The sequence below is a fragment of the Oryza glaberrima genome, chromosome 11 (genome assembly GCF_000147395.1).
Source record: "Oryza glaberrima chromosome 11, OglaRS2, whole genome shotgun sequence".
Taxonomy (NCBI): Eukaryota; Viridiplantae; Streptophyta; class Magnoliopsida; order Poales; family Poaceae; genus Oryza; species Oryza glaberrima.
This window is the reverse complement of record NC_068336.1, coordinates 850,888-868,653: the sequence shown is the minus strand read 5'-3', so window position 1 is coordinate 868,653 and position 17,766 is coordinate 850,888. Positions and strand designations below refer to the sequence as shown.

Genomic DNA, 17,766 nt, shown 5'->3' with positions numbered 1-17,766 from the left:
GGCATCGTCCATCCTCGTCGGCGTCCATCGTCGTCGTCCACCGTCGGCGTCCATCGTCGGTGTCCATCGTCCATCCTCGTCGTCGGCGTCCATCGTCCATCCTCGTCGTCATCCATCGTCGTCGTCCACGGTGTGGCGTGGGCGCGGAGGGAGGGAGTCCGCCGTCGTCTTCTCCGTCCGATGCCACCGTCGTCAGTCCGTCACCGTCCGCGCCGGCGTCCGTCCGTCGCCAGCATCGTTCATCCTCGTCGGTGTCCGTCGTCGTCATCCACCGTCGGCGTCCATCGTCCATCGTCGTCGGCATCCATCGTTGTCGTCCACGGCGTGGCGTGGGCATGGAGGGAGGGAGTACACCGTCGTCTTCTCCGTCCGACGCCGCCGCCGTCAGTCCGGCACCGCCCGCGCCGGCGTCCGTCCGTCGCCGGCATCGTCCATCCTCGTCGGTGTCCATCGTCGTCGTCCACGGCGTGGCGTGTGTTAGAGTTTGTGTCGAATATATATACGTAGTCGGTTACAGTTTAGGACTTGGAGTTGTACTAGGTGTAGGACTAGAGTATGAGTCGGACTCTGTCCTAGGATCTCTCATAAATAAAGGGGTGTGCCTGTTGTAACCGCATGGCGACTTAGCATAGCGAGAGGGAGCGGTTGCCGGCGGCGACCGGCCGTGAGTCGTTGTAACTCTGATACGCTGTATATGCTGGATCGGGGAGGAGCGCCCGTAATCAGTGCCCCGCAGATGTAAGCCTCGGCTGAACTCCGTTATCAAATATCGTGCCTCGGTGTCGTCATCGTGTTTGGATCTCCTATGACGTTTCTTCCGCGTTTAGCTACCGATGTCGATTTCGGGGCTGGTTTTATAACAAGTGGTATCAGAGCCTGCGGGAGATCCATGGTAGAGGTACGAGGGAGGTGCTCCACGCCGCGACGACTACACAGGGTGTCCAGGGACGGACATGGACACAAGGTGGAGCACGGCGGCGATCAACGGAATTTGATCGGTGGAATCGAACACTTCTGGCGGTGGCCGGAACCGTCGATGGCTGCTTCAACAGGGAGATGACCAGACGTGGTGCTCGGGTTGCTGGCGGCGGAAGCGATTGGCGATCCAATTGGTGGGTCGGACACTTCGAGCGGGTGGCTCGGACTTTCCGGTGAGCTACTCTCAATAGGGAGATGTGGGGCCCCACGCTCGGGTTGATTGAAGCTGGAGGCGATCGGCGTTCTCGATCGGTGGGTCGAACACTCTGGGCGGGGTGGCCCGGGCCTTTCGATGAGCTGCGTTCGACAGGGAGATGGCTAGACGTAGCACTCGGGTCGTTCGGCGGCTGAGAAGACGGCATGATGATTTGTTGGCTTCGGCTCGCGGCTAGATTGACAGGTGGTCAATCGAAGGTCGGAGCGGATTTGTTGGCGACGAAGTCTAGGTGGTAGGAACACGGCTTGGTGTGGTCGTCGTGTAGGTGCCAACGGGATTCGACGTGGGCCAACTCTGGTGATTGGAGGTGGCGGTTTTTGCGAGGAGCCGAGGTGTGCGTCGGCGACGGCATAGCTTGGCTGAACACAGGATGCACGCAGGCGCTGAGGCAGGACGTGAGGCGGCATGGAGGCCGCGGCAACTCGCGTGGGCCTCAAGTGCTGGATGCGTTGGCAACCGTGAGGTGCATGGTTTTTGCACGGCACAGACACAGAGGAGAAAATCACATGCATAAGGATTTGCACGCATGCATGGTAGCCATCAGGGCATGAATTTTTTGGCTTAGAGGCAAACATGGGGACGGCATGCAGTCGGATGCATTGATCTGCGGTAATTGTATTTCCTTTTCTCATGAGCACAAGCAGATAGAGTCAACGTGGATTAAAACTATGTAGGGTCAGGCTGTGGGCAAGGATGTTCGAGCCGGACTGGACTCCATGAAAAGTGTCTGTTTAGGACACGGTTGTGGACCGAAGGGGCTCAGACGATAGCGCAACAGACGACAAGACTACATGGTGAAGAGGTGCTGACTCGGTTAAGTGGGAAGCTCGAGGAGAAGAGGAAGACAGGAAATCAAGGGTGCGTGTGCAAAAGGATTATTCCCGGGCAACAGCGGGTGAAATCGTTGATGAAGTCAACGGGCTGTTTGGCAGTACAGGATATATCCAGGATCTGCGAGAATTGCATGATGGGGATATATGGAATCTGCGTCACTGAAGAGGAAGAGCGAGCGCTATGGTAGTAATTTCTTCGGGTGATTCAAGGCAACAGTGAATTTTCTCAGATTATCAGGAATTCAGTCTACGGATGCGGGAAAGCGTGGATATTGGATTTATTAGCTTGTTTCATAAGACGACAAGGGAGAAAGGGTAGATGAAGTTGAACATGTTCTTCGGGGAGTCTATGATGTGACAGTTAGGAAGATTTCAATTCGCTTGGCAAGACGACTGTGATGATATGAGAGAAGGTAGAGCACTGTTGCAGGTGGAGTCAAGAGAAAGAAGTTGCAGGGATAGCGGTGTCTCTTGTTTACGGTGAGCCTGGTGGAGGCTTGTCGGGGCAGCTCGGCGTGAGCGGCGAAAAAGGATCAACTCAAGTCCTGGTACACAGAGGTTCGAGCAAGGAACAAATTCAGATTGGCGTAGCATATTCGCCAAGGTGGAGTTTGTTAGAGTTTGTGTCGAATATGTGTATGTAGTCGGTTACAGTTTAGGACTTGGAGTTATACTAGGTGTAGGACTAGAGTATGAGTCGGACTCTGTCCTAGGATCTCTCATAAATAAAGGGGTGTGCCTGTTGTAACCGCATGGTGACTTAGCATAGCGAGAGGGAGCAGCTGCCGGCGGCGATCGGTCGTGAGTCGTTGTAACTCTGATACGCTGTATATGCTGGATCGGGGAGGAGCGCCCGTAATCAGTGCCTCGGAGATGTAGGCCTCGGCTGAACTCCGTTATCAAATATCGTGCCTCGGTGTTGTCATCGTGTTTGGATCTCCTATGACGTTTCTTCTGCGTTTAGCTATCGATGTCGATTTCGGGGCTGGTTTTATAACAGCGTGGGCGCGGAGGTAGGGAGTCCGCCACCGCCGGCGCCGGCGTCAGCCGCGCCGGCGTCCGTCCTCCGTTGCCGGCATCGTCGTTGTCCACCGCTCGCGCCTGCGCCCATGTCAGCCGCGGTGCCGTCCGTTCGCCGTCGCCGCCATCTCGTGTCAGCCACGGCGTTGTCCGTTCGCCGTCGCCGCCATCGTCATCCTCCACCGCCCGCGCAGCGCGTCCTCCGGCTGGAGCACGCCGCCGCATTCCGCCTCGCCCCACCATTCACAAGGGGCTTCTCCCCCACCCCTTCCCCGCCGCCGCAGCCGCCCCATTCCGCAGCCGCAGCCGCAGCCGCTGCTAGCACTCGCGGCCGCACTCGCCCCGCTGCTAGCCTTCCTCCGCGCCCACGCCACGCCGTGGACGACGACGACGATGGACGCCGACGAGGATGGACGATGCCGGCGACGGACGGACGCCAGCGCGGGCGGTGGCGGATTGACGACGGCGGCATCGGGCGGAGAAGACGACGGCGCTTCGGATGGAAGAGACGGAGTGGCACGGAACCACCGCCGGCGCCGGCACCAGTGTCAGCCGCGCCGGCGTCCGTCCTCCGTCGCCGGCATCGTTGTCGTCCACCGCTCGCGCCTGCGCCCATGTCAGCCGCGGCGCCGTCCGTTCGCCGTCACCGCCATCCCGTGTCAGCCACGGCGTTCTTCGTTCGCCGTCGCCGCCATCGTCATCCTCCACCGCCCGCGCAGCGCGTCCTCTGGCTGGAGCACACCGCCGCATTCCGCCTCGCCCCACCATCCACACGGGGCTTCTCCCCCACCCCTTCCCCACCGCCGCAGCCGCCCCATTCCGCAGCCGCAGCCGCTACTAGCACTCGCGGCCGCACTCGCCCCTCTGCTAGCCTCCCTCCGCGCCCACGCCACGCCGTGGACGACGACGACGATGACGATGGACGACGACGACGACAGACGGACGCCGGCGCGGGCGGTGGCGGACTGACGACGGCGGCGCCGGGCGGAGAAGACGACGGCGCTTCGGATGGAAGAGACAGAGTGGCACGGAACGAAGGAAATTCGTGCTCCGATGGCGTATTCTGAAAGTAGCACGAATTAGGTGGCATATTCTGAAAGTAGTGCAAATTCGATGGCATATACTGAAAATTCTCCCATTATAAAACCCTTAATTGGGTTCAACGAGCTTAGAGAGTGCTTAACAACTTCATCTCAAAACAGGAGCTTAATTAACAAGCATTGCTGTCTGTGGCCATGGCCATACACCCAGAATAGGGGAGCTGAGATGAATCGATTGGGTCAGTAACAGAGCTAACTCATGGCAGCTTTGTCACCATGAGTGGCAAGCCGAACCCGGGTTCAATGGTCAGCCTGAACGCCGGCGAGTGACGGTACCTCGGCGACGGCGAGAAGGCGAACTTTGTCAGCAGCCTGGCCAGCACCACCTTCAGCTCCGCCATTGCCAGGTTCTGCCCGATGCACGTCCTGGGCCCGTGCCCGAACGGCACATACATGTGCGCCGCCCTGCACGCCGCCGCCACGCCGTTCGCGAACCGGTCCGGCCGGAACTCGTCGGCGTCGGCGCCCCAGGCTTCCTTGTCCAGGTGCAGCATCAGCCTGGGCACCTGCACGATGGTGCCGCGAGGCACGTCGATGCTGCCGAGCTTCACGTCCGTCAGGGCCTCCCGCATCATCACCGACGCCGGCGGGTACAGCCGAAGCGTCTCCTGGATCACCATCGTCACCTGCATCATTTCGACATCGTCGTCATTTGTCATCAGCAAGCATCCATTGTAAATTTCTACATTTTCTGTCAAGTTGTTACAGGATGAAACAATGCAGTTTAAGATGTTAATTTCTCACAATCTTTAACCGGCGAAGGGCGTCGACGTCCAATGTCGACCTTCCCCGGCAAACCTCCATTGCCTCAGCCCGGGCGCGTTCCTGCCATTCCGGGTGCGTGGCGAGTAGCATCAGGCACCAGATGGCGGTGACCGCCGTGCTCTCGTGGCCTCCGAAGTAGATGGTCTTACAGTTTCCGACGATAAAGTCCTCGGCCTCTGCAGCGCTGCGACCATCCTGCGCACCATCAATGATGGCGTTGACAAGACTGTTGTGTGAGTCTTGGTAGTGGTGTTGTTCCTTTGCGACATCCAGGATCAGTAACCGGACTTGTTCATCCAGCATCTGTATTTCTTGGCTGCTCTTGGTTGGCAGGTATTTCCTGCAACAGAAATATAGCATGAACCATCTTAATTAGCATACCTGATCACTTATAGCTGTGATTGTGACATGCAAGTCTAGTTTATGCCACGCTTGAATTATCATACTTTAAACATGTGCTGTTTAAAAACAGTTTACGGCGAGGTTCTCTAGCTATTTGTCTCTACTGAATGACAAGACTTGTTACCTACTAATCTCAAATTAATAAGGAGTATACAAAAGACTCTTTCTTGGTTATTAATATCATGATACACACGTGAAGGTTCTCATTTTATTGCCACTAATTTCATTGACTTACCACAGTGCAGACAGACCAACAAACGAATCTTGCCGAGCAATTGCTTTTTGGAGCTGCCTAAGCTTGCAAAATATTTCTTCTCCTTTTGTGAAGCTACTCCCAAAGCAAGCCCTGGCAATTACATCTGCTGACAAGTTCCGCAAGTAATCATCGACAACTATTTCCCTACACCCTCCCTCATCGTCAATCATATCCTCCCATGCTTCTAACACTGGAACGGTTGCATCCTCAATTAGCTGTATCATACCCTGCATGCATATATAAATAACAACTGCAATCACGCGTGATACGAGATCTAGTTTTCAGTCCATGAAAACTACAAGCAATCACAATTTAATGGTACCTTAATCTTATCCATGAAGAACTCTGGTGCAATTATCTTCCTCTGATAGGCCCATTCATCACCATTCTCTGTAAATAAACCTCCTCCAAAGAGGGCCTTGCGAGATTTCTTTAGATAATTAGGCTTACCAAGCTCTGATGGTGTCCGCCGGCCTATATCCTTCACCATATCTGGGTGAGAAACTTGTAGTATCTCCATAGCTCCTGTTGAGTATAGGAACACTGGGCCTGGTCAAAATACACATGTAAATTAACTTCATTAAGAAGAACTCAACATGGACATTCCCTCAAATTTGACATGAATATAGGGAAAATGAGATAAAAAGCATAGTCTATTCTAAGATTGAAATCAATTGTCAAACTTACATTTTTCAGAGCAAAGGAAATGATAAATATGATTGTTATTGTATTAGAATTCTCACTACCAAAGAAGGTCAGATCCTGCTTAATCTACAAGTAGTTGGGAAATGTTTAGTTATCCAACACAAAACTCGAGATAACATATAAAATGGGTGTATGAAAATTTTAATTGATGGTCAACTACTGAGTCCTTTATATGACTGTCAAGAGTTGAATGGCTATTATATTAAGCTGTAAAAAGGCCCCACAGTCTAAATAAACTATTCATCAATAATTATGATCCTGACAAACTTGTTTAATAATTCTCAGTACTAGCATCTGAGCTTGTTTAGAATCTGAAACAGAAACTTCGTAGGATGGTAAATAGCAACCAAAATGGACAAAATAAAATTACAAAACAAACGATTAGATATATATTTAAAAATGTGTGATGGCACCATTTCTCTGAAAAGTGTCTGATCTGTTTATATAATTTGATATCCTACTAAAAGTTGAAAAACAGTAAAAAGAGGAGAGATTAAAAAAGTTATGATTGCCCTCCAATTCCCTACTAAATGATCAATTCAGGCTTATAAACTAGATTTTAATAGCAGGGATACTTCGGGGTCCTGCTTCTCCATGGTAATTCATTAATTCACTTCAACAGTTGTAGGTGATTAATTTTCTCCAAGGCATGCCATTAATAAACATCAGGATCCTATCATCAATCTGATCTACTCATGAGTCATGAACATATGAGTGCAAGAGCCAATCATGGACAAAGTCACAAAACACTAGCATATACATACCATAAGTTTCCCGCCAAAGGAGGAAGTGTGGGAAGAGGGTGGAGATGAAGTTGTTGGTGCCTTGCTTCTGTGAAAGTTTGAGTTCTTGTCGGATTCTTTTGATCTCCTTGGTGTTGCCATAGAGAAAAGTAGGCTTGGGACCCCTTATGCCTTGCCTCCTCAACTTCTTCCTTATCTTCACAGCCCTCAGCCATAGGATGTTGCACAAGTAGAACAGAGCTAAGCTAAGAAGTATGACAAGAACAACAATGAGTGCAAGCAATTTCTCCATGAAGCATAGGGAACCAGAGAAGCAAATTATTTCTGTCATCTTCAGTACATTAGGTCTTTCGTGCACTAGCTTTATATATTTGTTTAACACCTCAAGCATGTGAATTCTTTTGTTTGACCTTTTCTTCAACAACTGATTGTTTTGTAGGTTGCTTTCACATCTTGGGATCAATTTACAATCAGTTAGACCTTCCAGTTCATGACGATGTGAATTCAACAGACTAAATTACTGCAAGAAAATCATTTTGATCCCCCTGTTTTACCTGATGACAATCTAAAACCAGCCTTAAGTTCTGTGCTAGCATACTGCATTATGCACAACCTACTTTAGCTACCAGAAGCATTTCATGAGAGAAACAATATACCAAGAATTAACATACAGAAAAAATTTGTGAGGCACAAACCAATGAAGCCTAGACGCGAGCTTCAAACAATAGGAGACGAATTACTTCTCCACTGGACACTGGGTAGAATTCTGAAAAGCACTGAATGCAAATGGAGTCTTCTCTTCCATGGTGATTTTTAAATGAGGCAACAACAGAAGGAATCAAGGAAGCATAGGATATCCAATGGCACATATATGTTAAACAAATGGCAAGTATCAATACACACTTTTCTTGACTGAGCAAAGTAGCAGAAGAAACTAGGCATGTGAATTCTTTTACAACACTCCGACAGGTCACTGCAGCAACTACAACATTTGAAAATTTTAAAATAAAACTATTCTAAAGAAACAATCACGCACCACCATATATAGTCATTTTGTTATCAGATGTACCGACGGAACATTCTAGAACATAGACCACCAACTCTTTTTGGTACCCACATGTACTTCAGTGGCACTTGGGGATCTACAGTACAGTTGCCTTCTACCACTCCTAGCAGGATTTGTAAAGCATAAAACTAGAGCGAAACCGATAAGGCTTACGACTGGAGCAGCAGCAATAAAAAGCCATCCACTGCGCCTGCGTGCACTGCTTGGTTGCTCATCAACACGAACATTGTGTTCACTTGTATTAGTCTCTTCGATAGCACCAACAGCCATCTGACGAGTTACCTGGACCTCTTGTTCATCAGAATTTTCTTCCACAACCTGAATGTCTCTTACATTGGTTGTGGCTTGCTTGGACCTTTCATACTCTGCATCATCTGTAGGAAGCTCATATCGGCAGACAGGACATGTATTTCTAGAACTAAACCATGGCAAGATGCATGCATGGTAGCTGTTTTGCTCTAGCTCTGGTAGGAATTGGGTCTTTGCAGACTGGACAAATAACATCACCATTTGTCTGATGGCTTGCGGAGATAATCACAGAGGGGAGATTTTGAATAAAGGATGTAGCAGCTGGTGGAGCTCCTCTTCTGGAACTGTTGTCCTCAGCAAATTGCTCAAGGAGCATCTCGAACTGCCTTGCATCAACATAATCATCTGGATTCCCGACAAAAGTTGTCCTCATTTCTGGCCCTTCCATGTCCTCTAGCAAGTTTGTCACGTTTGCTCTTTGACGTACAGCCACGCTCCAATTCCATACACCATCTTCAGATTCGTCCTCACTCAATCCACTTAGCTGAATATCATGTGATTGCTGCTGGTGCTGGGTCATGGTGTTTATTGTTTCATCAAAACCAGACTCTTCCACATCTTCCTGATCATCTGAATCCCACTGATCCAGCCTAGCATTCATGGGATCAATATCGGTATCTGTGTTCATGTAACTTCCATTGTCAAGTTGAATGGAAATCCTCCTCTTGCCGATACACTATGTTCCTCTATGGAGGTGTCTGAATCCGCACCATAGTCACCAAAACTGATGGTTGATTCAATTTCACCAAACACAGAATCAACATAATTAAGGCCATCGCTCTCGTCATCTGAAGCATGCCATCTTTGAGATTGGCTTGGTGTCGCATTGTACGACGCATGTTGCGGCAGGACTGACGAAGAATCAATATCCATTTCACGACCTTGTCTTCTTGCTAAGTCGATCAGCTGAGAGAACTCCTGCGAGAATGCGTCCTCCAGGGAATCAATACTTGCAGTCCTGGATCTCTGCCTTCTCCATCTTCTGTGATGAGAAGTGCTGGTTATTTCATCTCTTTCGTCATCGTTAAGTACTGTGGCCTTGCAGTCCCTGCATATGGCTAAAGCTTCAAAGGTATCAGTCACCTGAGCATCCAAGGTAAACGGCCTTGTGCAAACTAGGCACTGCACATCTGGTTGGCCGGCAAATTGATGGTCAGACATGGATATCCCGACACTGAAGTTGGTCAGCAGTGCAACATTGGATTGGATGTGATAGCCTGGAGGGAAAATTTGTAGTTAGCGGAAGTTCTGCAGTGAAGTTGTATCAAAGTGATTGTGCTGCATATGCTCAACAAGATGAACAGAAATTAGAGATTGCAGAGAAGAAGTGGTGAGAAACAGCGGAACCTCCACCTTGTCAAGCGTTGCTGCAGCAGAGTAGAGGAAGCATCCCCCTCAGGATCCCTTAAAATCAAGAGAAATGGGATACTAGTCGGGGATGGCAGTAGATTTGGGGGCGGCCTAAACTAGGGCTCGTGGTCGTTGGCAGGAGAGGAGGGAACCAACTGCAGTCTGCAGCGATCGATTGATGAAGGTGACGCCAATCGAATCAGTGGAGCAACGCCAAATACGGGAAGCAATGGAATTTTGAGATTTTGGGGATTGGATTATTATTGGTATTGGCCGGAGGTGGGGAAAAATATGAGGGAGACGAAGACGAGCGGAAAGCCAAAGCCAAACCACCTGCGTCTGCCCGCCAGGTACGGCCCACCAGTCAGTGCCACTGGTGAATTATTCTTTTGATAAATTATTTTGCCGCTAAACTGCTTCCATATAATGGTAAACCAACAAGTCGTTAGTAGTATCTGGTTTCAAAAAGATAAAAAAAAAAAAACAGTTATCTGATAAGCCAACATGTACGTGGTTGCAAACTTGCAATATAATGGTAGTTCACTAGCAAGTAGACTTAGGTCCCGTTTAGTTCCCAAAAGTTTTTCTCAAAAACATCACATAAAACTTTGGACACATGCATAAAGTATTAGATATAGATTAAAAAAACTAATTGCATAGTTATAGAGGAAATCGCGAGATGAATCTTTTGAGCCCAATTAGTGCATGATTAGCCATAAGTGCTACAGTAACCCACATGTGCTAATGACGGATTAATTAGGCTCAAAAGATTCGCCTCGCGGTTTCCAGGTGAGTTATGAAATTAGTTTTTTCATTCGTGTCCAAAAACCTCTTCTGACATCCAGTCAAACATCCGATGTGACACTCAAAAATTTTCATTTCGTGATCTAAACAGGCGCTTAAAAATCACATGCATGCAAACATGAATAACAAGGGCCACATCCAAACATCTACATAAGTAAGCAAGGAAAAATACCTACGCACTATTCGCTAAAGAAAACAACATACAAAATTACATATCTTTCTCTCCAGGTCATTTATATATGAACACTCTCCCCCGCCTCCTCTTTTTTTTTAAAAAAAACTAACGACGTCATATAAAGAAATCAATAGTTAGTATATTTTAATTTTTAAATTTTTAAATTTTTTCCAATTATTTTTATTTATAAACAAATAAATAATTTAAGTTCCATATTATATATATTTTACTATACAAAATCAAAATAGATTTCTTTGCATAGACTATTGTTCTTTGCATACAAACCAAATAAGAATAAGACATTATAAAATAAATCAATTGATGATATGCATTATGTCGTATTAAGTCAGCATACATTATAAAAGAACCCATAGAGAGCTTTTAACATGTCTTAAAAGTTAGAAAGCAATTTCGCTTATCTCAATGTATTCATGTTTTTCATCAATTAGATCTATTTTTAGAAGAAAACTTAAGTCGACATGTGTCATGTCTTAAAAGTTAGAAAAACAATCAAATAATTTTTCTTTTTTAAAAAAGGAAACATCTCAACATTGGTTCTCACTTAAACTTTTCAAAAAAAAAAAGTAAAATAAAAATAAGGTCCCTTCCACCTCCTCCTCCCTTTCACATGCACACAACACTGCCTCCCCCTCCCTATCTTTTAAGCTTATGTATACCTGATTTAATTTCTCCCTCCTTATCCATTCATGAATCCATTCAAAACTCAAAAACGTCTTATAATGTGAAACGGTGGAAGTCCCAAAGACTAAACAAAAGATGAAGGTGACAGATACAACTGTTCTGAAAACACCATGGGGAGTTCTAGTTTCACAGAAAAATGAGGAAAAGAAGAAGGCAATCCGACGAGTTCATCACTATATATTTTCCTATATATATACACTATCTATTAGTTTTCTCTTCACTCAAACCACTCTTGTATCTGTCAATTTTTAAGTCTTAACTCTCATCTGGATCTGCAGGTAGTAGTGTCATGCAGCTGCTTGCAACACTTGCTCGTTGTTGGGTCTCCCAAAAGCTCTTCTCAGAAACCTTTCGACAACAGAGACGAATTCTTCGGGTCGTTCCTCCTGTGGCAAGTGCCCAGAGTTCTTGATCACCTCAAATCCTGCACCAGGAATCGCACGTGCTACGCGCTCGGTATTCCAACGAGGAACAAGGCGATCAGTGTCTCCACTCACCACTAGCACTGCAATGGTAAACACACACACAAACCATTCAGAAAGTAACATCATTTATCAGCCACATGCAAGATAATTCCAACCATTTGTCCAAAATAATGATAGTTCACTGGTAAACCTGAATGCAAATTCAAACATGGATAACAAATAGTTTTTTCTTTTTTTTGCTTATTTGTATATCATTGAAGGATCCCAAAAGTAGAGTGTATATGAAAACCTGGGCACGAGATCTCAGAAAGCCTTTCTGAGACAGGCACTTTCGATGATGATATAGAATCCATGATCATGGATATAGTGTACTCCAAAAGAGCCATCTCCCAACCTCTGGATCTTAATGGCTGAAGAAAAGACAGTTTTCAGTTTTGGCATTAGGACCCGATAGTTGCAGAATTTTCAGAAATAGATAATCACCTTAGTGTAACCTTGAATGACATGATCTGTCACTTTGCTTGGGTCGTACCATGCATTGCGGACAGCCAATATACCAAATTTATCCATGACCAATCTTACCTATGTCACCATAGTCCAATCAAGAAAAGAATTCAACCTGACTATTTTCAATGCATAAAGAAATGCTTATGAACTACTCCCTCCGTCCTAAAATGTAAGCATTTTTGGATCTCGACACGGTCTCCAAGATGCTACTTTGACTAATAATATCTACAAAAGTAAAATATTTTAAATAAAAAGAGTTGCATATTATGATAGTTCGGTTAATGATAAATATAGTAACATCAAATTTACATGATTAATATTTCTTCATTTATCGCTATTAATAGTCAAAATTTAAAAAGTTTGACTTTGCAATATTCTAAAAATGTTTACATTTTGGGACGGAGGGAGTAGAAAAGTCTGCTATCCAGCGAGGCAGTGAGAGTTGATAGGTTAATTGGATTTTAGCTACTTTTATTGACACATTTACTAAAGTATCCATTGAAGAGGCTATCAACTAAAGCACTAGAGATTAAAAAAAAAACCCTTACCAGCCTCACGCCAACTGATGATCGAAGAACAGCAACAACAGCTTTACAATATAAAGATCGAACAATACTAACTATTGCCCTAATCATGTTCATAAGAAACCCTGCAATCCACAAGCATAGCTCGAGGAATTTTCCCCAAATCCTATTGAGTGGATTTGTAGGCAAATTTGAACCATTAGAATCCTTCTTATTCTGCCATTCTTGTTCACCTACACCATACTCCTTCACACCTTTCCTCCTGAAAACTGGCACAAAAATGGCAGGTGCAACCAGCACAAGTGCAGCTACCCTTTCTGGTGCCTCAAAATATGCCTCCACGGCCACAAGGCAACCAGCTGAGTGCCTGAATCCAAACCATCACACACATGTAATTCATCAGACAAAAAGTATTGCACTCAGATTGAAGTATAGAATAACACATGTTGTGTTACATCCGTACCCGACAAGGACGGCCTTCTTGGCACCGAGTTGGTCAATGAATGCCAAAGTGGCGATGACTGAGAAGGCCATGGAGTAGGGGTTAATAGGCTTGGTGTCATCACCAGACCAGATGGTTCGGGATGTCAGACCAAAGGCAGGCCGATCAAAGGCAAGAACCTTGGCACCGGCAATGCGGGCTAGAGGGCGCATGATGTGGGTCCAAGAGAAGACCGACGAGCCAAACCCATGTAATAGCACTATGGGCAAACCAATTTGGTTTTGGTCAGCGTTTGTGATGGCAGAGTCTGCAGATTGGTCACTGGAATCCTCATGGGTGCAAACCTTGTGGTGGACCCTTATGCCATTGATCTCGTAGAAGCTGCTGTCCGGGTCGGCAAGGGCATCCGGGTCTAGGAGGTCATCCTGGTCAATGCCGGCCACACTCCGGTGGCAGCGGCGTGGTGGCATCTGGGCGATGTCTGGAACTGAACCTGCATTAGTCATAGGATTTAGTAGTGCCAAAGCTGTGCTGCTAGTTTTGGGAACATTTAAGCTTTTGGTGCTAGTTTCACCACCCAGATGAAAAATAGAGGGCAATAATGAGCCATTCGAAATCGCACGTTCTACTTGCAGAGAGCACATCAACTTCAAAATATCCCATTTTAAGAACCTCCTATCCAAATGCTGTAAGTCTTTCACGACAGAGAAGATAGTTACCTGGGAACTCGGCAGAGGCAAAGGCTGGGGGAGGACCATTGGGACGGCAGGGGCGGAGGCTGCGGGAGAAGGCGGCAGAATGTCGAGGGTGTGGAGCCGAGGGTGGAGATTGGAGATAGCATGGGAGAGGCACCTTTTGAGGCATCTGAATTGACCTGATAAACTGCAGAGCAGCAAACTCACATTTTCTGGACTGAACAATTGTGTGGGGTCCCAACGGAAGAAGCAAACCGAAAAATCAATCTGCATCCACACACTGCAAATTTGTATCGTCATCAAACAAAACAGTGCTCCAAATAACTATCAATCTATATTAGATGAATGCACACTACCATGCTCAGCAATCATTGGGCAACAAAATATCAAGTTTTAATCTCCCTAAAAAAAATCCAATCTTGAAGCAAGTAAAACATCTATGAGTTAAAAGCATGTGAACAATGCGAGCACAGAGGAAAAAAAAAGATGATATCAAAATAGATAAGGTTGGTTATAGTAAGCTTAAGAGCATGTATAAGATCTGAGACAACTATAGTCTCTCGTGCATTATAGACGGTACCAAAAGACAGTTACTACAGCAGTTTGCCATATAAACCATCAAATGAAATAAATGAGAATTAGACTCATAGCTTTGGAAAATTATGTGTTAGTAGTACCAGATTGTAGAAATTGGCAGTAGAGCCTGGTCCCCTCTATGTGGAAATGGTAGCTACAGTGATGGGGTCTGACCATTTGGGCAAATTCCACATAATACTATAGCGATTGGCATGAAGTATGAACCACCTACTACCATAATCTTTGTGAACACATACACAGTTATGAACAGCAACTATTAGTTGGGAATGAGTTGAATCGAGTGCAGAGGAGATTAGTGGCAGGAGTAAGTACCTTGCAGTCAGCAGTGGGGTTGCATCCACCGGAAGAGCAACGGCTGCGAGGCCATGGTGGGTTGCTCCTAGTCCTAGGCTAGCCGATGGAAGTCAGAGCAAAACCACAGTATTGCAGAGGGAGGGATAGCATGGGGAGCCTCCTGTCGGAGCTGGCTACCGTCGAGGCCGACGGCGACGGCGGCGGCGGCGGCGGCGGATTGGGAGCAAATCAACAATGTGGCAGCAGCAGAAGCAAACGCCAAACAAATCACAGCAAGGAGACTGCGGTGGACTGGTGGGTGGGCACGTTGCAGATAATGAGACAAAGACATCCACCAAGTGGGCCGTATTTTCACAAAAGCCCATCCAATGCCTGGAAAAGAAAAAAGTACACCGAAGGTCCCACAACTTGTCATCGGGATACAAAACCGTCCTCAAACCGCAAAACCAGATATATAGGATCCCTTAACTATATAAAACCGGTCACAATAGGTCCCTCGGCAGTTTCGATCCCAGTTTTGTCCTACGTGTCTAATGAGTCAGCGTGGGACCCACGTGGCCCCACATGTCAGCTTGTCCAGTCAGCCTCTATTTCTTTCCCCTCTTCTCTCCCTTCCCCTTCTCTCTCTCGCTCTTCTCTCTGGGGCTCTGGGCAGGCCGGCGCCGCCGGCCGACGGGTGGGGAGGAGATCGACGGTGCGAGGTGGGAGAGGAGGTCCAGCGGCCGGCGACGTGGCAGCGAAGACGACGCGGGAGCAGGGGAACAAGGCGGCAGCGGCGTCGAGATGTCCACGGTGAGGTACTGGAGGCGGAGCTCCGTCGGGGCGGGGAGCGGGTCCACGACGGCGGACGGCAGGCACGGGATCGCGTCGCGGCCCCACGCTGGCGCCAGCACCGGCGTCGCCCGCCCGCGCGCGATCTCCTCCACCGCCGTCATGAACTACAACGCGCCGAGGCCCGAGGGCCGATGCGGCGGCGGCGACGCCACCGATGGCTGTCGTCGGGCGGTCTGGGAGAGGCGATAGAGAAAGGAGAGACAAGCAATGGACGGCGCCGTATCGGCGGGCGTGGCGCAGCAGTCGGTGTGCTATCACGGCGACAAGCAATGGACGGTGTCGTTGTCATGGGGGTTCGCGATGGTGGTGACGCGCACGTTCCTCAACTGGTACCGCTGCGCCGACTACACGGCGTACGCCTTCAACACGCGGCCCGTGGCATGCCAGCCGTGCCAGACGCCGCAGGTGTACTACATGCAGTAGTCCCGCCTCGACCGCCGCCGCAACACCACCGTCACTGTGTACGAGCGCCGCCGCGTCGTGCCTGCCAAGTGCGGCTGGCGCATCCGTGACCCTGCCGCTCTGCTCGACCGCGTCATCGTCCTCAAGAAGCCCGACCCCGACCTCTGGAAAAGGGTAATCAAACACACATCGTAGTTAAAAGGCTGAATTGATTTGTACGTACAACAAAAAAAACCTTGATTTTTTGTAATGTTGCTCTTAAACCGGCGCGCGTGCAGTCTCCAAGGTGGAATTGCTGCAAGGTGATGTCGTCACCCAAGCAAGGGAAGGACCGGAAGATAACCATCGATGTTGGCGTCTGCAGGGCGGGAGGTCAAAGTGAGTGTGTGAGCCGGGAGGCCGCCGGGCTTCGGCCGGACGCGCTGACGCACGACGGAGAGGGCGCGGCCGCGCGGGCGCCGGCGTGGCATGTGAAGGCAGCGGGAGGCGCGCGCCGCCGCCGCCGCCTACACGCCCGCGCCGTTTCCGCCTCACTACCGCCTTCCCGGGCCCATATTCGGCCACCGAGGAGCTTCGCCGGGCCGCTGCTGGGGCCTCCGTCCTCGACCTCGCCCGCGCGGCGACGCCCTCCCCTTCTCCCATGTCGCCGCCGACGCCGACGCTAATGCCCTCCCTTCTCCCCTCCCCCGCCGCGGCCCCCGCCGCTGCCAGCCGTCGCCGTGGACGCGCTACCCCCGCCTCGCCGCGGCGCTGTGGAGGCGCTACCGCCGCAGCTGCCGATGCACCGATGCGCTACCGCCTGGGTGTGTGACTGTGTGTAGAAGAGAGGAGGAAGGGGGAGGCTGACGTGGATTGACTGACATGTGGGGCCTACGTGGGTCCCACGCTGACTCAGCCGCCACATCGGATAAAACCAGGGTCAAATCCACCGAGGAACTTAAAGCGAACGGTTTTGTTAGTTGAGGGACGTCCAGTATCTGGTTTTGTGATTGGGGGACGATTTTGTATCTCGATGACAAGTTGAGGGACCTTGCGTGTACTTTTTCCGCCTGGAAAACAATACTAGTTATGGGCCAGATCTGTCGGCCCGGTCCACGTTATTGGGTTCGGTACGTGGAGTGGAGCCCCACCTCCAGCTCCTGATTCCTGTCATCGCTGTTGCCAGCGTTTAAAGCAAACCAGCAGATTACCAGACAGAGGGAGGAGGGCATTTCTTCTCTCTTGGTATTTATTTTTCCCTTTTTTATGTTTATGCATCTGCACCCACTAGTTCCTCGCATATTGCATTACCATCATTGTAGATATTTCATATATTTGATTACAACTATGTATTACTCCTCCATCCTAAAATATACTCCGTCTATCCTAAAAAAAACCAACCTAGGAGATGTGACCCCTCCTAGCACAACGAATCTAGATATAGGTCCAAATTCGTTGTACTATGAGGAATCTCCTCCTAGATTGGCTGTTTTTGAACGGAAAGAGTACTGTTTTTTTTAGCCTTTAGAATTTATTTCAAAATATAATAGCTTATGTACCAATATTCTCTTACTAATCAATCATAACCCTCTACCATTCTATTTCTTTACCTACCTATACTTCTTATCCAATCACAACTTTA

The 17,766-nt window shown here is 48.4% G+C and overlaps 2 protein-coding genes and 1 pseudogene across 6 annotated transcripts; all 3 read right to left on the bottom strand.

Annotated features, from left to right (window-relative positions):
- Nucleotides 1–4,037: 4,037 nt before the first annotated feature.
- Nucleotides 4,038–7,840, bottom strand: LOC127755303 (cytochrome P450 714C3). The gene is made up of 5 exons (XM_052280957.1): nucleotides 7,041–7,840; nucleotides 5,894–6,120; nucleotides 5,551–5,798; nucleotides 4,893–5,253; nucleotides 4,038–4,774 (listed from the first exon to the last, which is right to left on the bottom strand). Exons 1-5 carry the CDS (start codon nucleotides 7,408–7,410, stop codon nucleotides 4,346–4,348), a joined length of 1,635 nt encoding a protein of 544 aa, XP_052136917.1. The 5' UTR covers nucleotides 7,411–7,840; the 3' UTR covers nucleotides 4,038–4,345.
- Nucleotides 7,841–7,932: 92 nt separating this feature from the next.
- LOC127755304 (uncharacterized) lies at nucleotides 7,933–10,049 on the bottom strand (annotated as a pseudogene).
- Nucleotides 10,050–11,466: 1,417 nt separating this feature from the next.
- LOC127755643 (uncharacterized) lies at nucleotides 11,467–15,200 on the bottom strand. 5 transcript variants are annotated; one of them, XM_052281335.1, is made up of 8 exons: nucleotides 14,928–15,200; nucleotides 14,696–14,835; nucleotides 14,043–14,298; nucleotides 13,345–13,816; nucleotides 12,906–13,248; nucleotides 12,334–12,432; nucleotides 12,140–12,260; nucleotides 11,467–11,930 (listed from the first exon to the last, which is right to left on the bottom strand). In XM_052281335.1, the coding sequence occupies exons 3-8, from the start codon at nucleotides 14,185–14,187 to the stop codon at nucleotides 11,713–11,715; spliced, it is 1,398 nt and encodes a 465-aa protein (XP_052137295.1). In that variant the 5' UTR covers nucleotides 14,188–14,298; nucleotides 14,696–14,835; nucleotides 14,928–15,200; the 3' UTR covers nucleotides 11,467–11,712. The 5 variants fall into 5 exon arrangements, with proteins under 5 accessions (XP_052137295.1, XP_052137298.1, XP_052137296.1 ...); XM_052281338.1 differs by having other exon boundaries at nucleotides 14,043–14,285; XM_052281336.1 differs by having other exon boundaries at nucleotides 14,696–14,822.
- Nucleotides 15,201–17,766: the final 2,566 nt, after the last annotated feature.

Excerpts from the sequence above, each read along its gene's own strand:
- LOC127755303 (XM_052280957.1), bottom strand. The coding sequence starts at position 7,410 with ATGCTTGAGGTGTTAAACAAATATATAAAGCTAGTGCACGAAAGACCT. Across the intron at positions 6,121-7,040 it reads CCTTTGGCGGGAAACTTATG|GCCCAGTGTTCCTATACTCA; the intron begins GTATGTATATGC and ends TATTTTGACCAG. Across the intron at positions 5,799-5,893 it reads TCTTCATGGATAAGATTAAG|GGTATGATACAGCTAATTGA; the intron begins GTACCATTAAAT and ends ATATGCATGCAG.
- LOC127755643 (XM_052281335.1), bottom strand. The coding sequence starts at position 14,187 with ATGCCTCAAAAGGTGCCTCTCCCATGCTATCTCCAATCTCCACCCTCG. Across the intron at positions 12,433-12,905 it reads CATCAGTTGGCGTGAGGCTG|GTAAGATTGGTCATGGATAA; the intron begins GTAAGGGTTTTT and ends ATGGTGACATAG. Across the intron at positions 12,261-12,333 it reads TCATTCAAGGTTACACTAAG|CCATTAAGATCCAGAGGTTG; the intron begins GTGATTATCTAT and ends TCTTTTCTTCAG.